The 21,508-nt window shown below is 34.4% G+C and overlaps 1 protein-coding gene across 1 annotated transcript in view; it reads right to left on the reverse strand.

Annotated features, from left to right (window-relative positions):
- Window positions 1–21,508, reverse strand: part of Lama2 (laminin subunit alpha 2) — a 555,405-nt gene that overhangs the window by 210,346 nt on the left and 323,551 nt on the right. The window contains exons 19-22 of the mRNA XM_077801650.1: window positions 15,220–15,431; window positions 11,593–11,699; window positions 5,908–6,088; window positions 3,066–3,202 (exon numbers count right to left, since the gene is read on the reverse strand). Coding sequence (XP_077657776.1) covers window positions 3,066–3,202; window positions 5,908–6,088; window positions 11,593–11,699; window positions 15,220–15,431 — 637 coding nt within the window. The remainder of the gene's footprint in view (window positions 1–3,065; window positions 3,203–5,907; window positions 6,089–11,592; window positions 11,700–15,219; window positions 15,432–21,508) is intronic.

A 21,508-nucleotide genomic window follows, 5' to 3' on the forward strand; every position in this document is an offset into this window, starting at 1 on the left:
GATTTCATTCCTTGCTGGAAAGCTATAGTAATCCAGATGTAAGGATAGACATACAGACAGTGAAATCAACCAGTCCAGAAAGGCATGAACATATGTACAGTCAATTGATTAGAAAAAGAGACAAAGGTAATTCAATGGAAAAAAGGATAGTCTTTTCTATAAATGGTATTGAAAAAATTGGGTAGCCACTAAAAAGGTGAGCTTTGACCATTATTTTATACCATATAAAAGTTACTATGCAAAATGAACCTAAATTTAGGAGCTAAAAATTTAAAAGTTAAGAAAACACAGGACAGAAGTCTTTGGATTTTAACTTGGGGAAAAGAGATATTTCTTAAAATATAAAAAGCATGAACCATAAAAGAAAAAGGTAATAAACCAGCATTTATAAAAATGAAATGAATATTTTTATTGAAAAGAAAGGTATATTTTAGGAAAAATACAGTTATAAACTATATATGTTTTTTATCCATTCATCTATTGAAGGGCATCTAGGTTGGTTCCACAGTTTAGCTATTGTGTTGTGCTGCTATAAACATTGATGTGGCTGTGTCCCTGTAGTACGCTGTTTTTAGATTCTTTAGGTATAGACTGAGAAGAGGGACAGTTGGGTCAAATGATGTCTCCATTCCCAATTTTCCAAGAAATATCCATTCTGCTTTCCATATTGGCTGCACCAATTTGCAGTCCCACCAGCAGTGTATGAGTGTACCTCTTTCCACACATCCTCGCCAACACTTATTGTTGTTTGTCTTCATAATAGCTGCCATTTTGACTGGAGTGAGATGAAATCTTAGAGTGGTTTTGACTTGCATTTCTCTAATTGCTAGTGATTATGAATTTTTTTCATATATTTGCTGACTGATTGTATATCATCTTCTGAGAAGTGTCTGTTCAGCTCCTTGGCCCATTTATTGATTGGGTTATTTGTTTTTTTGGTGCTTAGCTTTTTGAGTTCTTTATACCCTAGAGATTAGTGCTCTATCTGATGTGTGAAGAGTAAAAATTTTCTCCCAAGACGTAGGGTCTCTATTCACCTCACACATTGTTTCTTTTGCTGAGAAGAAACTTTTTAGTTTGAGTCAATCCCATTTATTGATTCTTGATTTTAATTCTTCTGCCAAAGGAGTCTTATTAAGAAAGTTGGGGCCTAATTCCACATATACTATGGAATATTACTGAGCAATAAGAGAGAATAAAATCATGGCATTTGCAGGTAAATGGATGGAGTTAGAGAAGATAATGCTAAGTGAAGTTAGTCAATCCCACAAAATCAAATGCCAAATGTTTTCTTTGATATAAGGTGGCTGATTCATAGTGGGATAGGGAGAGGGAGCATGGGATGAATAGATGAGCTCAGGATAGGGCAGAGGGATTGGAGAGTAAGGGAGAGGGCATAGGGATATAAATGATGGTGGAATGTGATGATCATTATTATCCAAAGTACATGAATTGGTTTGAATAACTTTGTATACAACTAGAGATATGAAAAATTGTGTTCCATATGTGTAATAAGAATTGTAATGCATTCTGCTGTCATATATAAATAAAAAGAACATATATGTTAAAGAATTTATATCCTAAATATGTGAAGAATTCTTAAAGCTCATTATTTAAAATACACAAAATAAAAATGGGGAAAACATTTGTAAAAATTTCACAGAAGGAAATATATGAATGGCAAATAAATAAACAAAACAACTCCCAATGTCTTTGGACATTAAATAATGCAAAACATTCCCAAAAGACTGCTTATAGTTAAAAATGGTCAGAGTTTCAAATGTTAGCAAAAATGTGAAGCTTTCATATGAAGAGAAATGTAAACAAATGTCTAGAAATATGCTTTTGACTTGTGCACTAATGTTCCCAGAAAAATTATTCCTAATAGCTCCAAACTGGAAGTGAGTCGAATGCCTAGCAAATGGGAAATAAATAAACAAGTTGTAACATAGTACACTATGGGAATATTGTAAAGCATTTGAAAAGAATAAACAACTGGTAGATTCAACGCTACGGATGGACTGCAAAAGCATCACACTAAACAAAGAAAGACAAACCAAGCCCTGCTTCACCAAAGCAATAGCAAAACAAAAGAATGATCTAGAGTATGATTCCATATGTATGAAACTGTGTAGAAATGGAAAAAGACAGTGCTAGAAGCAAAATTGCAAAGGGACAGAAGGCATGGTTACATGACTGTAACTACTGGTCAAAGCTCATGACTTTAAATGCGTGAGTTATATTTTAATTAATATAACATGTTAATAAGAACCTCAAACTCATCATCTTCCTGAACTTGCTACTCCCCCTATGATCCCTTTAGTAGTAAATGGTACCTAGTATCCTCTATTTTGTTCTGAAGCAAGACATGGGAATCATTCTTAAGCCTTATCTTTCTTTTCTGTCAAATCACTCAGTTCATATCAGCTTAAGATATGTCACTCCTGAATCCTCATGGAAGCTTGTTAACTGGATCCAGGCTTTTGGCATCTTCTATTAAAATTTTTCAACAGTCCTATAAATTCTTACCTTCTCCCCTCATGCTAGATAGATTTCTCTGAACAGGAGCCTGGTCATGGCATTTTCTATCATCAACCCACAGAAAAAAAATAAAAAAAAATAATGAAGATTTTTTTCCAATCTGAAGACTGTTAATATGACTTTCAGAATCCTTTCCACTACTTCTTGACAGATAAATCTTGTCAATTTGGGGGCAATCGCTGTAGATTTTTAGAAAATTCTCTTCACCAATTTTTAATTTTCTTATACCTTGCAGATATATTTCAGCTTCTAGCAAAAAAGTTATTGCTATTTCTTAGTTTTATTATAATTTTTTTGTCCTTCTCCTCCCCCTATTTCTGTAGATACCATGGAAGCAGCTGCAGAAATGTGTACTTACTTCATAATCTCTCCTATAAATAAAACTGAAGATACTGACCCATATTTGCAATACACTCTCTGATAATTCTGTATTGTTTTATAATAGCATATTGGATTTTCAAGTGTCCAATTATAAAACCAAAATCTCTACAAAAATTATCTGATGAAAAAATTGATCCACTCACCTGACAACCAGTGACAATACTGTGGCCCCACGTATTTGATGCACATTTAGAACATTTTTCTCCAATGGTGTTTGGAGGGCAAATGCATTGACCAGTTTTTGGGTCACAGTTATTACCCAGGTGGGAACAGTCACAAGCTTCATAGGAGAAAAGAGGGGAAATAGAGAAGAGTTTTAGAAAAAGGGAAAAAATTGATATAAAATATTTAGTTTTTGGTTGGATTGATTTGTTCCATTTTCCATTTTTTGGTACTGTTTAAGGTTCCTTGGAAATAAAAACTTACCTCATTCATCCTTTATATCATAGTATAGTGTATTTCACAGAGGAGTTGTTCAATCAATATATGTTGTATTTCATTTAATAATTTCAAAATTTAAAGCATAAAAATTTTTTATATTTCCTGTTCAGTTTGATAAAAGGAAGAACTGGTGTTACAGATTCCCTATTAACTAGAATGCCTTATATCCAGTATCATAAAGCTGAAAATTTTGTTTGTATATTTATTTTAGGTTTATTAATATTTGTTACTATGCTGGAAAGATTTGTTTTTCCTTTTTGATGATGACTCTGATTTACAATAAAAATCAGGATTATAAATCCAGCACATCATGTATATAATTGGAAAATATTAGAATATTTCAGTTTTGCAAATATTTAAAGACAGTTAAATTATGAACACTGTCTAGATATAAAGATACTTTTATTTGCCACTGTCCTTATGTCTTTTCAATAGATTTCATTTTCTTGACTATGAATGATACGTGAAGAGTGTAAACCAGTTGCCTCTTCTGAAAAAATGCAAATAAACAAATTGAGACCATCTTCAAAGCCATGTGAAACAAGAAGGTATGTCACCACTTATCTATAGTTGGCCCAGCTGCTAAAAATATATTTTAGTGTAGCACTTCATTTCAAAGAAATGAGAGAAGAAACACAAAATACTTGAATTCAAATAGGAGAATGATGCTTTGAAAAAACTTTGAGTTGCTTACATGATGATTAAATCATTTAACTGAATGCATTTAGGATATCTTATTAAGTTCACTGTCATTGTACATAGCATTTCATAGCAGCTGTGAAAAATATTTACCATGATACTTGACATTAAACAATCAATATCAGTGATTACTATTTTTATTATTATTATTGTGACTAATTTTAAATCACATGATTTACTTTACATGTGCCATTCACTAAGAAGAAAAACATCATTCTGTTCCCATTTATGTGCTAAATACATCTTGGGACAGTTTAAATTTCTACTTGCAAACAGAAATTCTCTAAGTAGATCTTCAATGGAATCATAACACTGAATAGGAAGCAGATTTAGGTGATTAGTTAATTTTCTTCTCCTAAAGCATTATATTTATCCTAATTAATAATACTGACAAAGATCAAAGATCATAATAATGATAAACACATAATACTTATATGTCAGTCATTACTCTAAATATTTTATAGCCATTAACTCAACTAATTCTCACCAAAACCCTAGGATGCACATACTATTATAATCTTAGTATAACAGATGAATTTTACGGAGGGAAAGCAAGGCTAAATCATACAGTCAAGGTCACAAAACTAGTTACTGATGGAACCATGAGATAAATCCAGGCTGTTCAGTGCAAGTCATGCTCTCAATCATAATGTTATCCTGCCTGTTTGGTGCATTATTTTTTCTATTCTATGTCTTTGGCTTAAAATGCTACTAGGTCTGCATTCCTGAAATGCCATCACCATTTTGTATATTAGAAAATATTCTTGGTTTCACTTATACCTTCTCTTACTAGATGTATTTGAATGTACAGTATTAGCATGTTAATTTCCATTAAGTAAAAATGTTAAATTGGATTCAAATAATAGATTATATTTTAAAATGTGGCCTTATAATTTTTAGTATATGCCAATATTGGCCTACAGATATATATGCACTCATAGATCTTCAATGATCACATTTCAAATAATTTATAATAAGCTTGGCTTATGATAAAAATCATGTATCTCAAGTGCTGAAGAATGTCTGAAAGATTTGGTTCTTTAAATAATTTTAAATATTATTCTCGCTGATTCTCACATAAAGCCGTGACAAGAGTCAACAATGTTTTCAAGTCTTACCACAGTGCTGAGAGTACAGTATGATAGTATCAATCCATGTTCAATCAATGAACTTCATAAGAAAAAGTAAGATTCCACCCCATGACTGTTGAAATAGGGTCTATTCTAAATTAGTGGTACATGAATAGGAGTGAATATTCAATCTTTTCTTTCATCTGTAGTGTGCTAATTGATGTTTTCTTAGTTCATGATTTGTGTGAAGGCTGTGAATGGATATAGGAAAACTCTAAGGAATCATGGTTAGAAACATGACTGCTTTTCCCCACAAACTAAACATTTAGAGTTATCCTGTTTCTTTCCCAGAACATCACAGTTTTCAAGACAGCTAAAAGTAGATAAAAATGTATTTTTTGTACGAGAAAAAAAATTACCTTCCTTGATCCTTGTATCAAGCTTGCATTACGAGAAGGGAAAGCTGAGAGATAACATTGACACTGGAAAACTTGAACATTTGACTTAAACAGCAGTGGTCATCAAGTAATGGTCAAATTGGGGTCACAGATAGGGAGGGACATAGCAGATTTGGGATCTGCTGATGGATTTTTATTGAATAGTTTGCAAGCACAGTTATTTATAAGATACTATTCAAATACCAACATATTTTACTCAGTAACAAATTTAAAATATGTTATTATTAAATATTTTGTCAACAATTATTTCCTTTTAAAAAATGAACAGTTATCAAAATCAGTCACCAAAATGCAGAACTCCAGCCTTGTCTACAGACCTGTGCAGCCTCCTTCTTGGAAGTTGAAATAGCCCCGGGCACAACGGTCACATTTCTTCCCTGCCACACCAGGCTGGCACCAACACTGTCCATTCTCTTCACAGTCAAATGATTTAGACCCAAAAGAATTGCAGTTGCAGGGAACACAACCCCTGGCTGATTGTAGGCCAAATGTTTCAGGCTGATATAGAAAAGGAAAAAGAAAAATGAAATTTCAGTTGATTAACTCACAAAGAAACAATATACACAATAGCAAGGGATCAGGCAGAAAAAAGAGAACCTATAGGTTACTAGGGTTCCTCAATGATGTCATGATGACTGGACTGTCATTTAATTGAGTGGGTACTTTCAATGATAACCAAAGGGCAAGTTCAGCTACTTTGAAGGACCATCAAAATAAATAGCAGAATTAGGCACTATCTTTTGCCTATTGTATTTCCATCAGCCTTGCCCTATACTTCTCAAGGTTTTAGAAGCAGTATGAAGTAAGCTGTGGGTTGTATTTCTGGTTTTCACTTAGAATGTTATTCACTTTATTCCTAATATTCTGAATTGATTACTTTCAGATCTTATGTATTTCTAATAAAAATGCTTTAAACATGATTGACCAGAAGTTTAAATTTAAAATAGTATTTATCAAATAGTATGTGATCTACTTTTTTGTCATGGATCCATAAATACTTCTAGTCATCATTACAGTATGCACATTATAAATGTAATTTACAGGTTATGCCTACAGTGACCAAATAATTGGTTTGGCAAACATCTAGTTTCTTGGATTTTATTCTAATAATTAAAACTGATGTGTGAGAACACATATTAAAGTGCTCTATTAGAAAAGTAAAGAGAAATCTTTATTCTGTAATGACTTAGATGCCCATCACTCATCTGTGGCCACATTTGCTTCAGGTGACTTTCTTGAAATGCATGTTATCAGGCTTAGAGTGGCTGCATGGGAAAATGCTGATGGACTGAAAAATCCCTTCGACGAGAAAAAAGAAAAGCATATATCCTACTTAAAGTGTGTCGCAGTTGTCTTTTTAAGTATAAACTGTGTCACATTATTATGATATTTCAATCTGGAAAATTAGTGTCAGTAATTACTTCTTTGTAAAAATAATCCCTATTTTGGAAAATTAGACTTAATAATTACTTCTGGGTTAAAAAAAACTAAATCTCGCCACTTAATGTGAGTCACCCAAAGAGAAATGAATAAGTCTCATTATATATTTTTCAATTATTAGCAGTATTAAAACTAAGTTCTAGAAAACAAATTCATACCAATGATTAGAATTTTAAAATGGCTAAGAGTAGTTTTATTGTTTAAGTGAGAAATGGGTTGATTGAGTTTAAAAATAATTTTATTCTTTATATTTACTACTCGATTTATTTTTATTTCTAGTTATAATTTAGAATTCATTATATTAAAGAAGAAAGTAAGTAATCGTTTCAACAAATGACCCAATATTGAATTTAAATTCACCTATGTAAAGAAAAACTAAAACACAATATTTTTATTCATAAAATCAATGATTAAATGTAAGATTCTAGATTGTTGACCTAGAGAAATTATCGGGTATTAGAACAATGATTAAAATGCAAGCATGCCAATTACGATATTTTTTTATCATGGCGTATAACTGCAGAGGCACTTAAATGTTCTATGTTAGTGAAATAGCTGAATGAATTATAACATATTCATGCTATGTAATACTATGCAATAATTAAAATCTGTTTTGAAACAGTTTTAATGATATGAATATGCTTATGATATAGCATTAAGGAAAATTTCTAAAATGCAGCACTTGGAATTATACAGATTTTATGATTTCAATCACATACGACATGCATCCCACCCAGAAACACACAAATAGAAACATACATATAAAAACATGTCTAGAACCTAACACATTAAAACAGTTCTGTAAAATATCTGGATACTTCCCATTTGTCTTTATTTATTGCATTTTCTTTACTGAAGCTGAATTGTATATTCATCATTATTTCCTAAATTTTCTTAATTTAGCCTAGGCATACATAGGTATGCACCTATGCATATATATGCACATACCTTTAATGGGTAAGTTGATCAAATATTGAATGAATTTATTAAATCATAGCATCAAAAATTCCAAAGTTGATTATGCAAGGAAAGATACAGGAGGAAATGTAAATATACAGGAAGAAATACGAAATACTTTTCAAGTATTTAAATAATATTGTTTTAAAAATTAGTTTACACCAAAATAATGCTACCATACTTCATTAATAAAATTTTAATAAATTGGGGATTCAAAAATTGATTTCAAAGCCTAAGGAAAACCTCCCTAGGAAACAAATTAAAGGAGCAAACACTCCTGGTCAATAATTGAGATTAATGAAGTAACAAATACGGAGAAGAGTACTTGTCCACTCCCAGCAGCAAGCTGGATGCACTCCTTTACATTCTTTTCACTGAGGGAAATAACAAAAACTAGCTCTTATATATTATTTCCTATGAGCCAGGCACTAGTCTAAAATTCATATTTTACAAATATGAATTAGTTTAGTCCACAGGGCAACCGTGGAATAAACTGTCACAGCCATTACTTTCTTGGAAAGTAGTAAAATCAAGGCCTGGAAAATGTAAGTAAATTGCCAAAGAAATTTCTCTGAAGCCTGGCTTTGGATTCTCATACACACTTCCTCAAGAACTAAGTGGTCTCAAGACAAAATAGTACTGTGAGGTATGTAGGAAAACAAATGAATGAGAGTTGATTTTCTGCTAAATTTTTATTTTAGAGGCATTTTAATCAGTTACTATCCCTTTCTTTTATTTTCAATTAATTCATTTTGTTTGTGAAGAAAAAAAAATGTTTTAAAGATTTTTTCATTTAGTAACTACAGTAATACCAATAATACTAATAATGCATGCACTAGACCACCTGACTGCTCCATGTTAGTATATTATTGCTGTTCTCACTATTGCCTTCAAACAGCCTTGGAGGTGCCTCATCACATCTCCCTGCAAGCCATCTGCAGTGTGGAATGTTGATGCCTCATAACCTCCAGCTTCTGGTCTTTTGGATCCATCAAAGAGCTTAGCGATGGGCTGAAAGCTGATGTCCCCACCCCCAATTCCATATTTTGAAATCCTAACTTCACAGTGATGGTAATCTGAGGTGGGTTTTAAGGGAGATAATTAGGTTATGAGGGTGGAGCCCTCATGAAGGAGATCAGAAGCCTTATAAAAGAGACCCAAAGAAATCTCTTCACCATGAGAAGTTATTCTGTCTTCTTAGACAGCCATCTAGGGGAAGTGGGCTATCACCAGACAGATATCTGCTAACACCTTGATCTGAATCTTCTCCAGAACTCTGAGGAATGAATTTCTGTTGTTTATAAGCCACCCAGTCTAATGCCATTCTGATATAGCCTCCTGAATGGACTAAGTCAAGCTCAGTCTATGCTTTGTCAGGCTTTTCCAGTCAGTGGCTAATTACAGTAAGGCACCAGAACCTACCTGCCAAATTTAGGATTCCACCAATGGGCAAACATTTCTTTGCCCTGATGGGCATTTCCCATTAGTCTGGTCAAAATTTGGGATTTTGGTAGGATGCACTGAATGAAGCCTTTCCTAACCAATCTTTCCTTTTCTCTTTGCCCAGGAGTCAGAGGGCCACTGTAGCAGAAGTCTCCCAGCATGCTCTGCTCTTCCCCTTTCATTCTTCATACATGTTTTTCCCCTAAAATCTTTTGGAATTTTCTTTTTGAAGGATATAAGATGACACAAACTTTATGAAGTGGGTCTTACAGCAAATACACGAAGAAGCTAAATTACAGATAGATCAAGGAACTTAACAGCCATGAAGCCAAGAGGCTGGGATTGATCTGAGGCAGTCAGTCTGATATGAGAACTCCTTTACTTAAAATGTACTCTAATGAACCAAGAAATAAAATAATATTTTTTTTTCTTCCTCTTTACTGTTTATATTGCACTCTCCTTTTAACCCCTACCCTCAACTCTCCACAGACCCTTCATCTAGAATGGCAAATCTTGTCCCTTGTTACTCAGCCACAAGGCTATGAGAAGCAGTTTTCCCTCCTGCCTTCCATCTCTCCCTTATTATTTAGCATTTGTTTTGTTTGCCTAGTGAGAAGGGGAACAAATTGTAACTGAAAACAACTTTCTTTCCTTATTTTGTGTATGTTGTGCTTTTATAGTGTGTGCAAATGTGTTTCTTGTGTTTGATGCACACATGAACAAAAAGTGATGAGAAAGTTAGCAAAACCCTTAATTATGATATCAGACAAATGTTATATCAAAGCTCTGAATTTTCTTAGGCAAGTCACTTTCTTTGTTATATTTCTCATCTGTTTACTTCTAAAGTGAGTTTTTACCAAATCATACCTGAGGTTCCTATAAATAAATTTTTATTTGATTTCTACCCAACCATGGCCAATTGACACTTTATTAAACTTATGAACTTGAATATATTTTTAAAAGCATAAGGATGGTTATTTTTAAAAAGGGAAGGCTCCAATCAGAAATTGAAAAAATGTTTGCATTTGCAATTTGCACACTTAGCAGCTGTTATTTGGTAAAATGCCGCCAGGGAACTTCAGCTGAGGCACACGGAACACAACATGCCCCGGCACGAGCCATGCAGCGCCTCTGGGATTACCCGAGCTGGGGCCCGATAGGCTCCCCGAGGACACCCACTGGAACTGCTGGACCCCCACCTCCTGGGAGACCCCAGCACGCGTTGTGCTCTCCGTGGCTGCTCCTCCTGTTGATGCACCTGCCTGCCGAGGTTGCACTGTTTCCCTATAAAGCCTGATTTACAGATACATCTTCCTGTTGTATCACATTGGGGTGACACTGAGCCCATGAGATTGCAGTCACAGGGCACACAGACTTGCTTCTCTGGATCCCACCACATACTGGGCTTTAATTGCCAACAGAAAAATAAAATGAAACAAAATAAGAACAACAAAAAAGCATATGGTATTATTCAAAAGACAGTAGCAGATTATATTTTCCAACTTTCTGCAGAAAGGTCAGTTTGACATCTGAGAAGTTTTGGCTTCTGCTTAATAGTCTTTATCACCAATAAAATGTATTTAAGTAAAAGAGGTAGTGCAAATCCTTCCACTGTCATGAATGAATCTCAAGGCACTCACCCGGCTGAAGGCAGGCAACTGATATGTTCAGAAATTGAGATCAACATATTGAAACTGAAAATTTCATTTTAGCACAATGATATCTGTAAACATTATATAAATTAGCTTTTCTTTTGAAACTTTTGCTAAGTAGAGTGCTCACTGGAGTTAGCTTTTAAATGAGAACTAGAAGAAGGTACTTGCTAAGCAAAAGGAGCAACACATTTTTTTTTCTGCCAAAAATGTAAAGAGTAGTTTACTTTCCAAAAGATCAGGATTATATTCATGATGGCTATTTCAGAAACATTTGCATTATAGGAAATATACAAATTATCTGCCAAAGAAATGTCATTTGCAGGTCAACTGCAACATACAACAAGTTTTTGCTGTATTTGAGCATATATTTTCCTGATCATAGTAATTCTATCTGTGGAATTAGATAATCCTGAACCATTTTGTGAATACATTAAGGTGTCTAAAACATGATATTGAAAGCCAATGAAAATTTTCAAGAAAGTAATTCACCGATGAGCTCCTCCTTACCTTACATTCATCACACCGGCGTCCCTGCACATTGGGTCTGCAATCACACTGTCCTGTTCGAGGGTGGCAAATCTCTGAGAAGGAGCCATTGACATTACAACGACAGGCTGGAGAGAGAAAAGGCATCAGTGGCTGGAGAAAAAAAATTCTAATACAGGTTGAATATGCTTTATATGAAGTGCCAAGGACCAGAAATATTTCAGAGTTTGAAGTTTTCTAAATTTGTGAATATAGTTGCATAAACTTTACTGGTTGAGTATCCCTGGTTGGAAAATCTGAAATCCAAAATGTTCCTAGTCTTAACGTGTTTGTTAAATAAAAATATAGCCCAGGTGGTAACACTGACACCTAAATTCAGTAATAGAATATTTCTGACTTACTAATTGCTCTCAAGAATTCTATTAGTTTTATCCCTATAATAACTCTATCAGCTGTAGAGAGAATTTATATCAAGTCTTTGGTACAATTCTCCAGACATCATATGCTATTCAAACATTTACGTTGTCATTCAAGATATTCAAGGCCAGTTAGATATTGCTGGGTTCAGAACATTAATGAGACTTGCAGATCCCTGATTTCAGGTACAGTGCTGGGTAATTCCTTCATAGATACATTGGGTAACATTTAAAATATTATAATCCCATTTTAAGTCATACATACTGACTCTAAGGCCAAAATAATTCCAAAAAATTACTAAAATTGATTGCATTCATGTCATAATACTAATGTCATCATTAATCAAGTAATACTGGATTAATTATTTCAAAATAATGTTTATTTATTCTGTGTCAGTCTTTAAGTACAAAAAATGAGTTTGACATGATTATAAAAGTATATAAGATGAAAACATTGCTTCAAGTCTATTAGAAATAGAACATTGTAATTTTTAAAAATCACTTTATTATTACAATTTGTCTGCAAAGATGGAAAATATATTTGATTTCAATAATCTATTGTCATTTTTGTGTTATGAAGTTGTCTGATGTTATTCTGAAACATATAATAAATCAGTCTAAAACCTAAGTGGTATTCACAAAAATAACTAATTAATGGCTCCCTGTGTACTCTACAAATGCATGTGTCATGATGCATATAATGGCGTTGATAACAGAATGAAATTGTGTGGGGGCAGATGGCATGGGAATTAAGACTATTCCATACGTGGCTTTGGCAAATTTGGTACAATAGCTGTTAAACATTACCTATTAACATGTTATAATGGCTACTCTATTAGCCGATGCTATTATTGTTCTCTTCACTTGGCTCCAGATTTCACTCTCCTTTACTGCTCTTCTAAAAATTGCTTGATTTTTTTTTTTCCGGAAAAGTTTAGTCTTCAGTATCTGCTAACTTGATTCTAGTATGTTGGACATTGGAAAACTAGCCTACCCAGCAACCAGTCAAATTAGCTGATTAATTTTCCTCAGGCAATAGCTTAAGGAACAGTTAGTTCATAGATGGTGTTTAAAAAAGGGCTAGAGACAAATATTCTTTTTAAATATCCACATTCATTTGGATACCGATTTGTGGTGCACACTATCAATTTCTTTATGTAAATTTCTTGAGTGTCTTATATGTAAATTTAAAAAATCATAAGTTATTTATAATATAGAAATCCTTTTTTTAAGAAGTAAGTACTATAAAATTAAATTTACATAAATATTCTGGTGATTAATGTACCTTAAAAATAACAAAAACAACACTGAATTTTGTAAAAGGGGCATTTAATGGAAGAGTATAAAACAAACTAAATATATAAATTCAAAAAGCAAAATATACTTCTTGGTAGTGGTCAACTTTTCATGAACAAATCCAGAAGCAACTTAAATAATGCTTTCTCATGAGCTTTCTTTTCTTGAGGGTTTACTATCATATGTAGAGGAACTACTGTATAAAAAATTGTAAAATAGATAATAAATGGATTTTTACATTTTTAATCATAATTATATCCTGGAGGGCATTAAAAATCATAATCATATTTATACCTCATGGCAAGTAGTACAAAAATTGGAGATAGTTCAAATGTTGTTATTCCCACATTCTCCTCTGTTCTTAAAACTTTATGCCACAAATCATTAGTTTATCATGCTAAAATGATTGGAATAATATCTTCATCTTTACATAGGGATTATTAGAAGACAGAGAAAGAAAGGCTGATAAATGACTAAAGTAATCTAGAATTAGTGAACCATTGATATTCATGACTACTATTTGCACTACTACCAGACAAGAGACCACATGTGGGCATCTCCAGATCACAAGGATTCCCTGGATGCTCTCTATGTGCTATGTATGTCCTTTAACTCCTGTAGCAAACTTATTGGAGGTGATGGAACTAAGTCTTATTGAGGTCAAATGTCTTCCTCAGCGTCACAGAGCTAGAAAACATGGATCCCAGATGATTTGTTTGAACAGAAGAATTTCTTCAGTTCCTGATGATTTTACAAAAATGCCTAAAAACCTATGATGTTTAAAGTCATTCTGAACCTGTTGGAAATTTTGCTTAAAATCACTTTATATATGATATTGACAGACAGTAGTTGTTCCAGAGTGATTAATTTTTGATTGAACACATTATCATACGTGTATGACACAAAGTTCACACTCACCTTCTCAATTTAGGTGAAGACACATTTTCTAGTGAAATGAGGAACCCTAGTGGGCCTGTAGTGCTTAAAGCAAAGATGATAACAAACTTCATTTTCTCTGGTTTCTGTAATTCTGCAATCCCTGGGCCTTACCTGAATGATTACAGGAGTCTCTTGGCAGAAGTGAATGGTTGGGCTACTCTTAATATCCTGCTCCTCCTAAAGATTTTGACAGCAGATGAAGCTGACAATGGCTGTGTAAAGCACTCGAGTGCTAATGTGGACTCATAAACCCATTTGCCTTTCCACTGCTAGATTCCCTTTGCATATCATATTACCACTATTATAAAGCATTAGTAAATTCTGTGCCACACTTAATAATACAGCAAAGAAGGCAAAGATGGGGAGGGGGGTGAATTGTACTAAAATGGATGAAGCCATAGAGTAGCTACTTTTGTGAAGGAAAACACAGAAGTAATATCCTATGCATAGTCCTAAGATGAAAGTTAATCATTCAATAATTACAATGCCAGCGTGTGAAAACATTGGCAGAGTTTTACACCTATTAAAAAATACAAGACTGTAAAGTTCACACAGGAAAGCACAACCAAATAACACCTATTGACAGGTAATGATGAAAGATCTGAGCCAAGAACTTTAGGTCAACAAAAAAATTATTAGAATTGAGATAAACAAAACAAAACAATAAAACATAACACCAAAAGAAAAGTCCTACTAAATTTTCAAATTCTTCTTTCCTACTATGGATATGAGGTCATTTAAAAATAGAAACATGTGTATCATTTGAAAAAATAAAAAGGAATACCACTTCAACAATGCAGCAATTTTCAAAGGATTTTTGCTATTAGTACAAAGAAAGATAGATTCTGGAATATGCAGACTCTTGTCTATGCTGTGCATCTATCATCCATGTATTACAGATAATTTCCTAGTCTCCAATCCCCACTCAAGAACTCATCAGCTACTTTGAGGTATAATACATCAATTCTGTCAGGGGCATCAATAGTTCAGGACTTACGCTGACAGTTCTTTGCATCAACTGCGTCTCCAAAATATCCATCAGCACAGAGCTCACAGTACCGGCCTGTTGTACCTGGCTTACATATCAGACAGGAGCCAGACAAGCTGTCACAGCTGCCAGGGATGGAGAAGTCAAGGTTGTCATTGCATTGACATGGTTGACATGATCCTCCAGGTACAGAGGGTTGTCCAAAATAGCCTTCTGCACACCTAAGGTGAAAAATTGCATCCATGAGTATTTGGGGGAAACTCATGAAACACATCTTGGGGCAATGTTTACATATTTTTCATGCTACTACTCTCCCAGGATGATGGCTTTTCCTTTTCAGTGTTCCTTGTCTCAAATGCAAGGTGATTAAAAAATGTTTTTCTATAACCACAGTGTAGATACAAGACAAAATCCTGCCAGACCCACTAGTAATTAGATTTCAGCCAGACAAAAACAAAACAAAATAAAATCTTGTCACTGGCACTGAAGACGAGACCAAAGCATAAGAAATCTGCTGCTGGCACTCTCAAAGAATTTAGGTCCATGTTGCAAAGCCTTTGTAATAGAACACATTATGTATCTCTACACCAATTGGTTGGGGTTTTTTTTTTTGTACAAATATGCAAGGTTCACATTTTGTTGTTGTTGTTGTTCTTGCAGCAAGAGCTTGTTAGGAGGAAACAATTCAAGAGAAATTTAGTAGCGAGAGTACAGAATTTCTTAAATAAAAACTGTGACTCACGAGATTTTTATTTTTATTTGGGTGGAGCGTATCTCTGAATTAGTAATGGATTTGTATGTAACTGAATGTGGATTTAGAGGTAGTTTGTAAATGAAGAGTCTTTACTAAGGGGAAGTCTAAGTAGGTATTTTTGCCAATTATAACAATATGACATAAGGTGCTGCTCAACCGTGCCCATAACTCAAATTAGCAAAATCCAGGTATTTTGTTTTAATCAACCGAGAACTATTTTACATATTAATTGTCATTATTTACAAAGCATCACAGAGGTGATTTTTTTAAAAAACTATAGTATCAAAATTTCCCTGATCTAAATGCTGTCTTATAATGTCACATCACCTTACGGACACACAGATACATCCTTACAGGCAATGCCTCTTTATCTTCTGCTCTGTCATCTCTTTCAGTTACATTTTCCCACACTTCATATTAAGCCATACTTGACAAAGGAGAAATGAAACAGGGCATCTACAGTCTATGGGAGGGCCAGCTCAGTTACCTGTAGTATCTTATCAAAGTAGACTTCTGCAGCAAGGGTCAAAATTGAAAATGAACAAAAATATAGAGTGTTTTACTTCCATAGAATGCTATGTTATGCTCATCTACTCAGATGTGAAAGACATTGTTTAGAGCAAGGCTCTCTGCCATTAGGAATAGAAATGGTTTAAATTCATTATGTTATATTAAGGACATATTAATAACACTGCAATTATGGGACACAGCTGTTAATTTGGTACAGATACATTGATCAATGATTATTCTAAGTTTTCCAGAAAATTTATGGGGACCATAATATTCTTATGGATTTAATATTTTATCAGAATTTTAAAAAATGAGATTAATAGTTTTAATTATTTTTACAAAATGGTTAATATGATTATGAATGTTATATAAACATCTTAGAAGGCTACTGCTGCCCACAAATTCATATATTAATTCTCTATTACAAAATATGAAACAATATTTTAATGCATAAAGTTCCCCCATAATCCCTTCAGGGGTATTCTTACCTTAGTTGATATTCAGAGCTTATGATCATATCTGCATATATTCACATCTCATTTTGTTTACTGCTAAGAGAGTGACTTTGCTCCACTTAGAATAAGGAGGTACCGTGATTATTATTACAGTCAACAAAGACCTATTATTTTCAGTTCACTTTCCTCAAAATAACTTACTGCCCTCGGAGAGATGGCATTATATAACAAGATCTGGGAATTTCTCTTAACACAGATACCAATTAAGTACAAAATTCTCCTATAATAAAAGAAACTCAGCCCATGGAAGAAAAAAAAGCAACAAAACTGTGATTGAATAGAATAATGAAAGAAGCATCTGTCTTTTTCATTGCAGGAAATGTAAGAAAAATTTGTGAATATACATATTAGAAAATTCATATGCTGCTTTATTGAAAGTGGGACCATTTTCTGCAGTACATTTGTGCTTTATTGCTGGTGTATGTGCATATCCATTTTTATACATAGAATGGTCTTCAAAGAGACATATAAAATGTTCCATTTGGAGTGAACAAACAATGCTAGGATCAGAAAATACAATGTTACTAATCATATGCTTTTATTACTAATAATATCACTTTATAATCTGTTATATGATTTATCTAATAAAAATTAGTTAAAAATCACAGTCCTTTGACCCTCATTTTCACAGATTATCGCTCTAATAAAATTAATTGTAATTTAAAATCTTAAGCACTCTCACTTTCATAGATAAGGCAGAATGAGGGCATTTTTAAAGAAGGCAGTTTATTGGATTCCTTGTTAAAGATGAGCACCTTGTCATAGAGTCACTACTCCATTCCACATTTGTTCACTTTTTCAAATCAAATTGAGCTATTTAAAACAGATACCCTTTAAAGGCAAATAAGATTCCAGAAAACACATGCAGTTATATAATAAGAGTTGCTGCTGTTGATAATTTAGGAAGAATATTAGAGAGAGGAAAGGGTGGGGGGAGAGGGAGAGAGAATGAATGACAGAAGAGGAGAGGAACAGTAACGAGAAAAGAAAGCAACAGGATGGAGGAGATGTTTTAAATCTCATTGTGTTCCATCATTTCTCCAACAACTTTGGGTTAAAATCTGAGGCCTATGGTCATACTATCTCTTCCTCAAAAAAAAAAAAAGCCACTGAGTATTTTTACATGATGCATATAAATAACATTCAGTCTTTAGTCCACAGAAAACGAATATTCCTTAAACAATCTGACAACAGATCAACCAGAGTTATGTAAGTACTATCAGCAAAGCATAGAAGAGGTACAACCTACTCGGATTAGGATTTACAAAGGCCTGTTCAGAATGACTGAGCAGAATTTTAAGAGATGACCAGGGTTAGCCTCAGGCAGAGCAGTGGGAGGACTACAGTGTTCTAGGGAGGAGGGACAGCATTGACAAAGGTACAGAAAAAAGTGGCTGGAGTATAAAGGTGTGTGGCTATACTGCAAGACTGTGTTCTTACTACCTTGCACCTGCCAGTCAGCTAAAGACTGAGGGAATTTGCCTGCATATTCAAGGCCTTTCTGCAAATTACAAAAAGTGTAGAGAGAGCGTGTCCACACTTCTGCAGCTGAGCACAGCAAGAAGCTCTTCTTGCACTCAAGCCCTCATACTGGCTTCAAGCTGCCATTTGCCACTTCCCGGACTTTCTTTGGGCAGTGTGCAAACTGCTCAATCGCGCATGAGCAGCCTCTTTGAAACATCAGCTGAAGCCACAGTTTTGTTTATGGCACTATTAAGAAAGAATAAGCTTCTCTCTTCTGTTGTTTCTATTTAATGTCATCGTTGGCAGCGAGGACCCAACACTTAAGGAGATTCAGACACAAGTAGAAAATGTTATCAGCATCATGATCAGAGGGAAACTGGACTTGATCCAGACACTTCTGAAGTAGAGAAGACCTAACTGGGATTTTAGAGTTATAGCTAAATAACAAAATGGAACTTGATATCTAATATGAATCATGTGGATAAAATTACAGGTGAATTTTTAAAATATTAGGCAACCCGAGTCAAATGTCTTCTGCATTCTCAGAGGTAACTGCGAAAGCAGTCTTGATTTTTGGCCTCTGTCCTCACCTAGGGAGGAGCTGCTAAGAAATTACACTGGGGAGGAGGCAGGGGTTATCCCATTAAGGGTTAAGTATCCCATTAAGTACCAGGTTGTCCCATAGAATCTGCCAAGTGAACTTGCCACAGTCTTGGAACTGTCTTTCTCCATGATGCATTCTAAATTGCTAGGGCTACAGACTTATTCTGAAACTACCCCAATGTATGGTAGGTCAGGTGTCATCTGTGATTAACTCAGCTTTTGTTTTATGTTTTTAAAAATTTCTCTTGATGCTCTAAAGCTAATTTCTAGATGCTGTCTCTGGTTTTCTGGAGTTTTAGCCTTCCATTGTCCAGATGAAAGAAGCCTTGAATCTTAGCAAAGTGTCATAATGAATACCTTCTCCCCTAACTTCCTCTCTTCTTTCTCTTGTTAAACTAGTTCCCAGCAAAATAGTAACTCCTCAAGGTGCCTTGGCCCCAAGCAAATGTTTCATGCTTCCAAGCTGTGACTAGTGTCCTACATGTGAAACAATCATCAGTCAACATTTTGCTAAATCTACTTTTGCCATCCTCTTGTTAGTGGTTTCTTTTCTTTCCCTCAATTAAAGAAGCAAGAGCATCATGCACTATGTGTCTGAATGAAAGGATTTGATAGGGAAGAAAGCAGAAACACAGAGAACTCCTAGACCTTGGACTCAAAAAGTTGGAATTTCTATGAACATGGCACCTATACACCTTCCCCCCAAATAATATGGAGATAGAAAGGTGGATGGAGAAGTGATGATAGTAGTGATGGTGGTAGATCCCAGTGATGAATGAAAGAAGCTGAATGATTTCTGTCTCCCCAAGAATGGGATAAAGTGGAGAGAGTTGAATGACCTGAGACAAAAGGTGATTCGGAGGACAGGGAAGGCAAAGGTTGGCAGAGACACATGGGGAGAATTAGGACAGGATGGCCCCACAGCACATGCACACTGGCCCCTTGGTACTTTTTCAGCTTATTAGAACTTTGATTCAAGCTTGGTTGAGATCATGTGAGATCACATGTCTAAGCTCTCACAGTTCTCACATATATACAATGAGGTCTCAAAATAGAAATTGAATTGAAATAAAGAATATCAACTGATAATTCTTGTCCACCAGAGCTGTAGTCTGAGACACTTTCATGCTATATGATAAAAGCAGAAAATTTTGGAAAGACTGAGCTAAATTAAGTGATCAGATTTCTCTACTTCCCACCATAGGACCTAGCATAAATTTTAACATGCTAATGGATACTTCCCAAACTTTTGTGATCTCAGGATTCTTTATTCTAGGAACGACTACAGTTTGGAAAACCCTGTTTTATTTCAAATGCTGATTTTTTATGTAGCCGGTATGCATACAGTAATCATACACATCACTTACAGAATGGCTTTGATTACACAATTTTAATGCAACCAGTGACTCCTCTTTACTCTGACCTTTCTTTTCCCTCCTTTGCACTTCACCAGACACAATTGCAAAATTATTCCTCTCATAATTTTGACCTATCAAATAGGCTTTTGGCTCACATACATATACTGAAATGGTATACCCTAAATATTTCTGGAAAATGCTAATTCAAATTCTGCCTAGAAAAAAGCAAATATCTCATCATCTGTATAAAAATAGTTGAAGATTATTTTTAGTTAAAAAACTTTAGTTGGAGCTGAGCTATATACCATTTGCTACACTGCATATGCATCTTGTAATCTTCCATTGAATCAGATTAATATAGATTTTAGGCAGAAAATTATGCTCTCTGTCAGTTACTTCTTTCCTGGGCGAATTTCATTATTCAGTTAGGTTTCTCTCCAGAATGCATGTGACCATTCTCATATGCATTAAAGAAAGATATGAGCTGCTTGAGGGCAAGGATGGCATAATGCATCTGTTTACCTCTGACATCCAGCCCTGTGCTTAGTAAATGGCAGCTACTAAGCAGATATATGTAAAATTAGAGGTAGCATTTAAATTGTAGATGATTCGGAAACTATGATCTAACATGTATAGAAAACATAGTGTACGAAGCAAAGCAATATAAATACATCAGAGATTATGCTCACCTAGGTAAGCGAATTTAATGGCCTTGTATGAAAGAGCAGCTGTTGCTTTCTAGTTGCTAAAAAAGGTTGCCTGTAGTGAGCTGTGGGGGAGGCGGTGGGTGGTTAGGCTTTTGATGTAGATCTGTCTTGGCAATGATTGCTCTCCTATTATAATAAGTAATATACACAAAGCTTCTTTTAAAGAAAAACACAATTAAAAACCTCTAGTTTCTCGATTACAAATATATCCTCCTTATTTCAGTTCTCTTCTTCCATTACTAATTTACAGATGCTGCCATTCTTACAAATAGTACTTATTGCTCCTGGAAACTGTCACTGGTACTTTGTCCACAGATTGCTAGTTGCTAGCTAAATTCTCTCTGGGTGACTGGCTCCTGCTTCAATAATTTTATGCACCCTGGTTGG

The sequence above is a fragment of the Urocitellus parryii genome, chromosome 8 (genome assembly GCF_045843805.1).
Source record: "Urocitellus parryii isolate mUroPar1 chromosome 8, mUroPar1.hap1, whole genome shotgun sequence".
Lineage (NCBI taxonomy): Eukaryota > Metazoa > Chordata > Mammalia > Rodentia > Sciuridae > Urocitellus > Urocitellus parryii.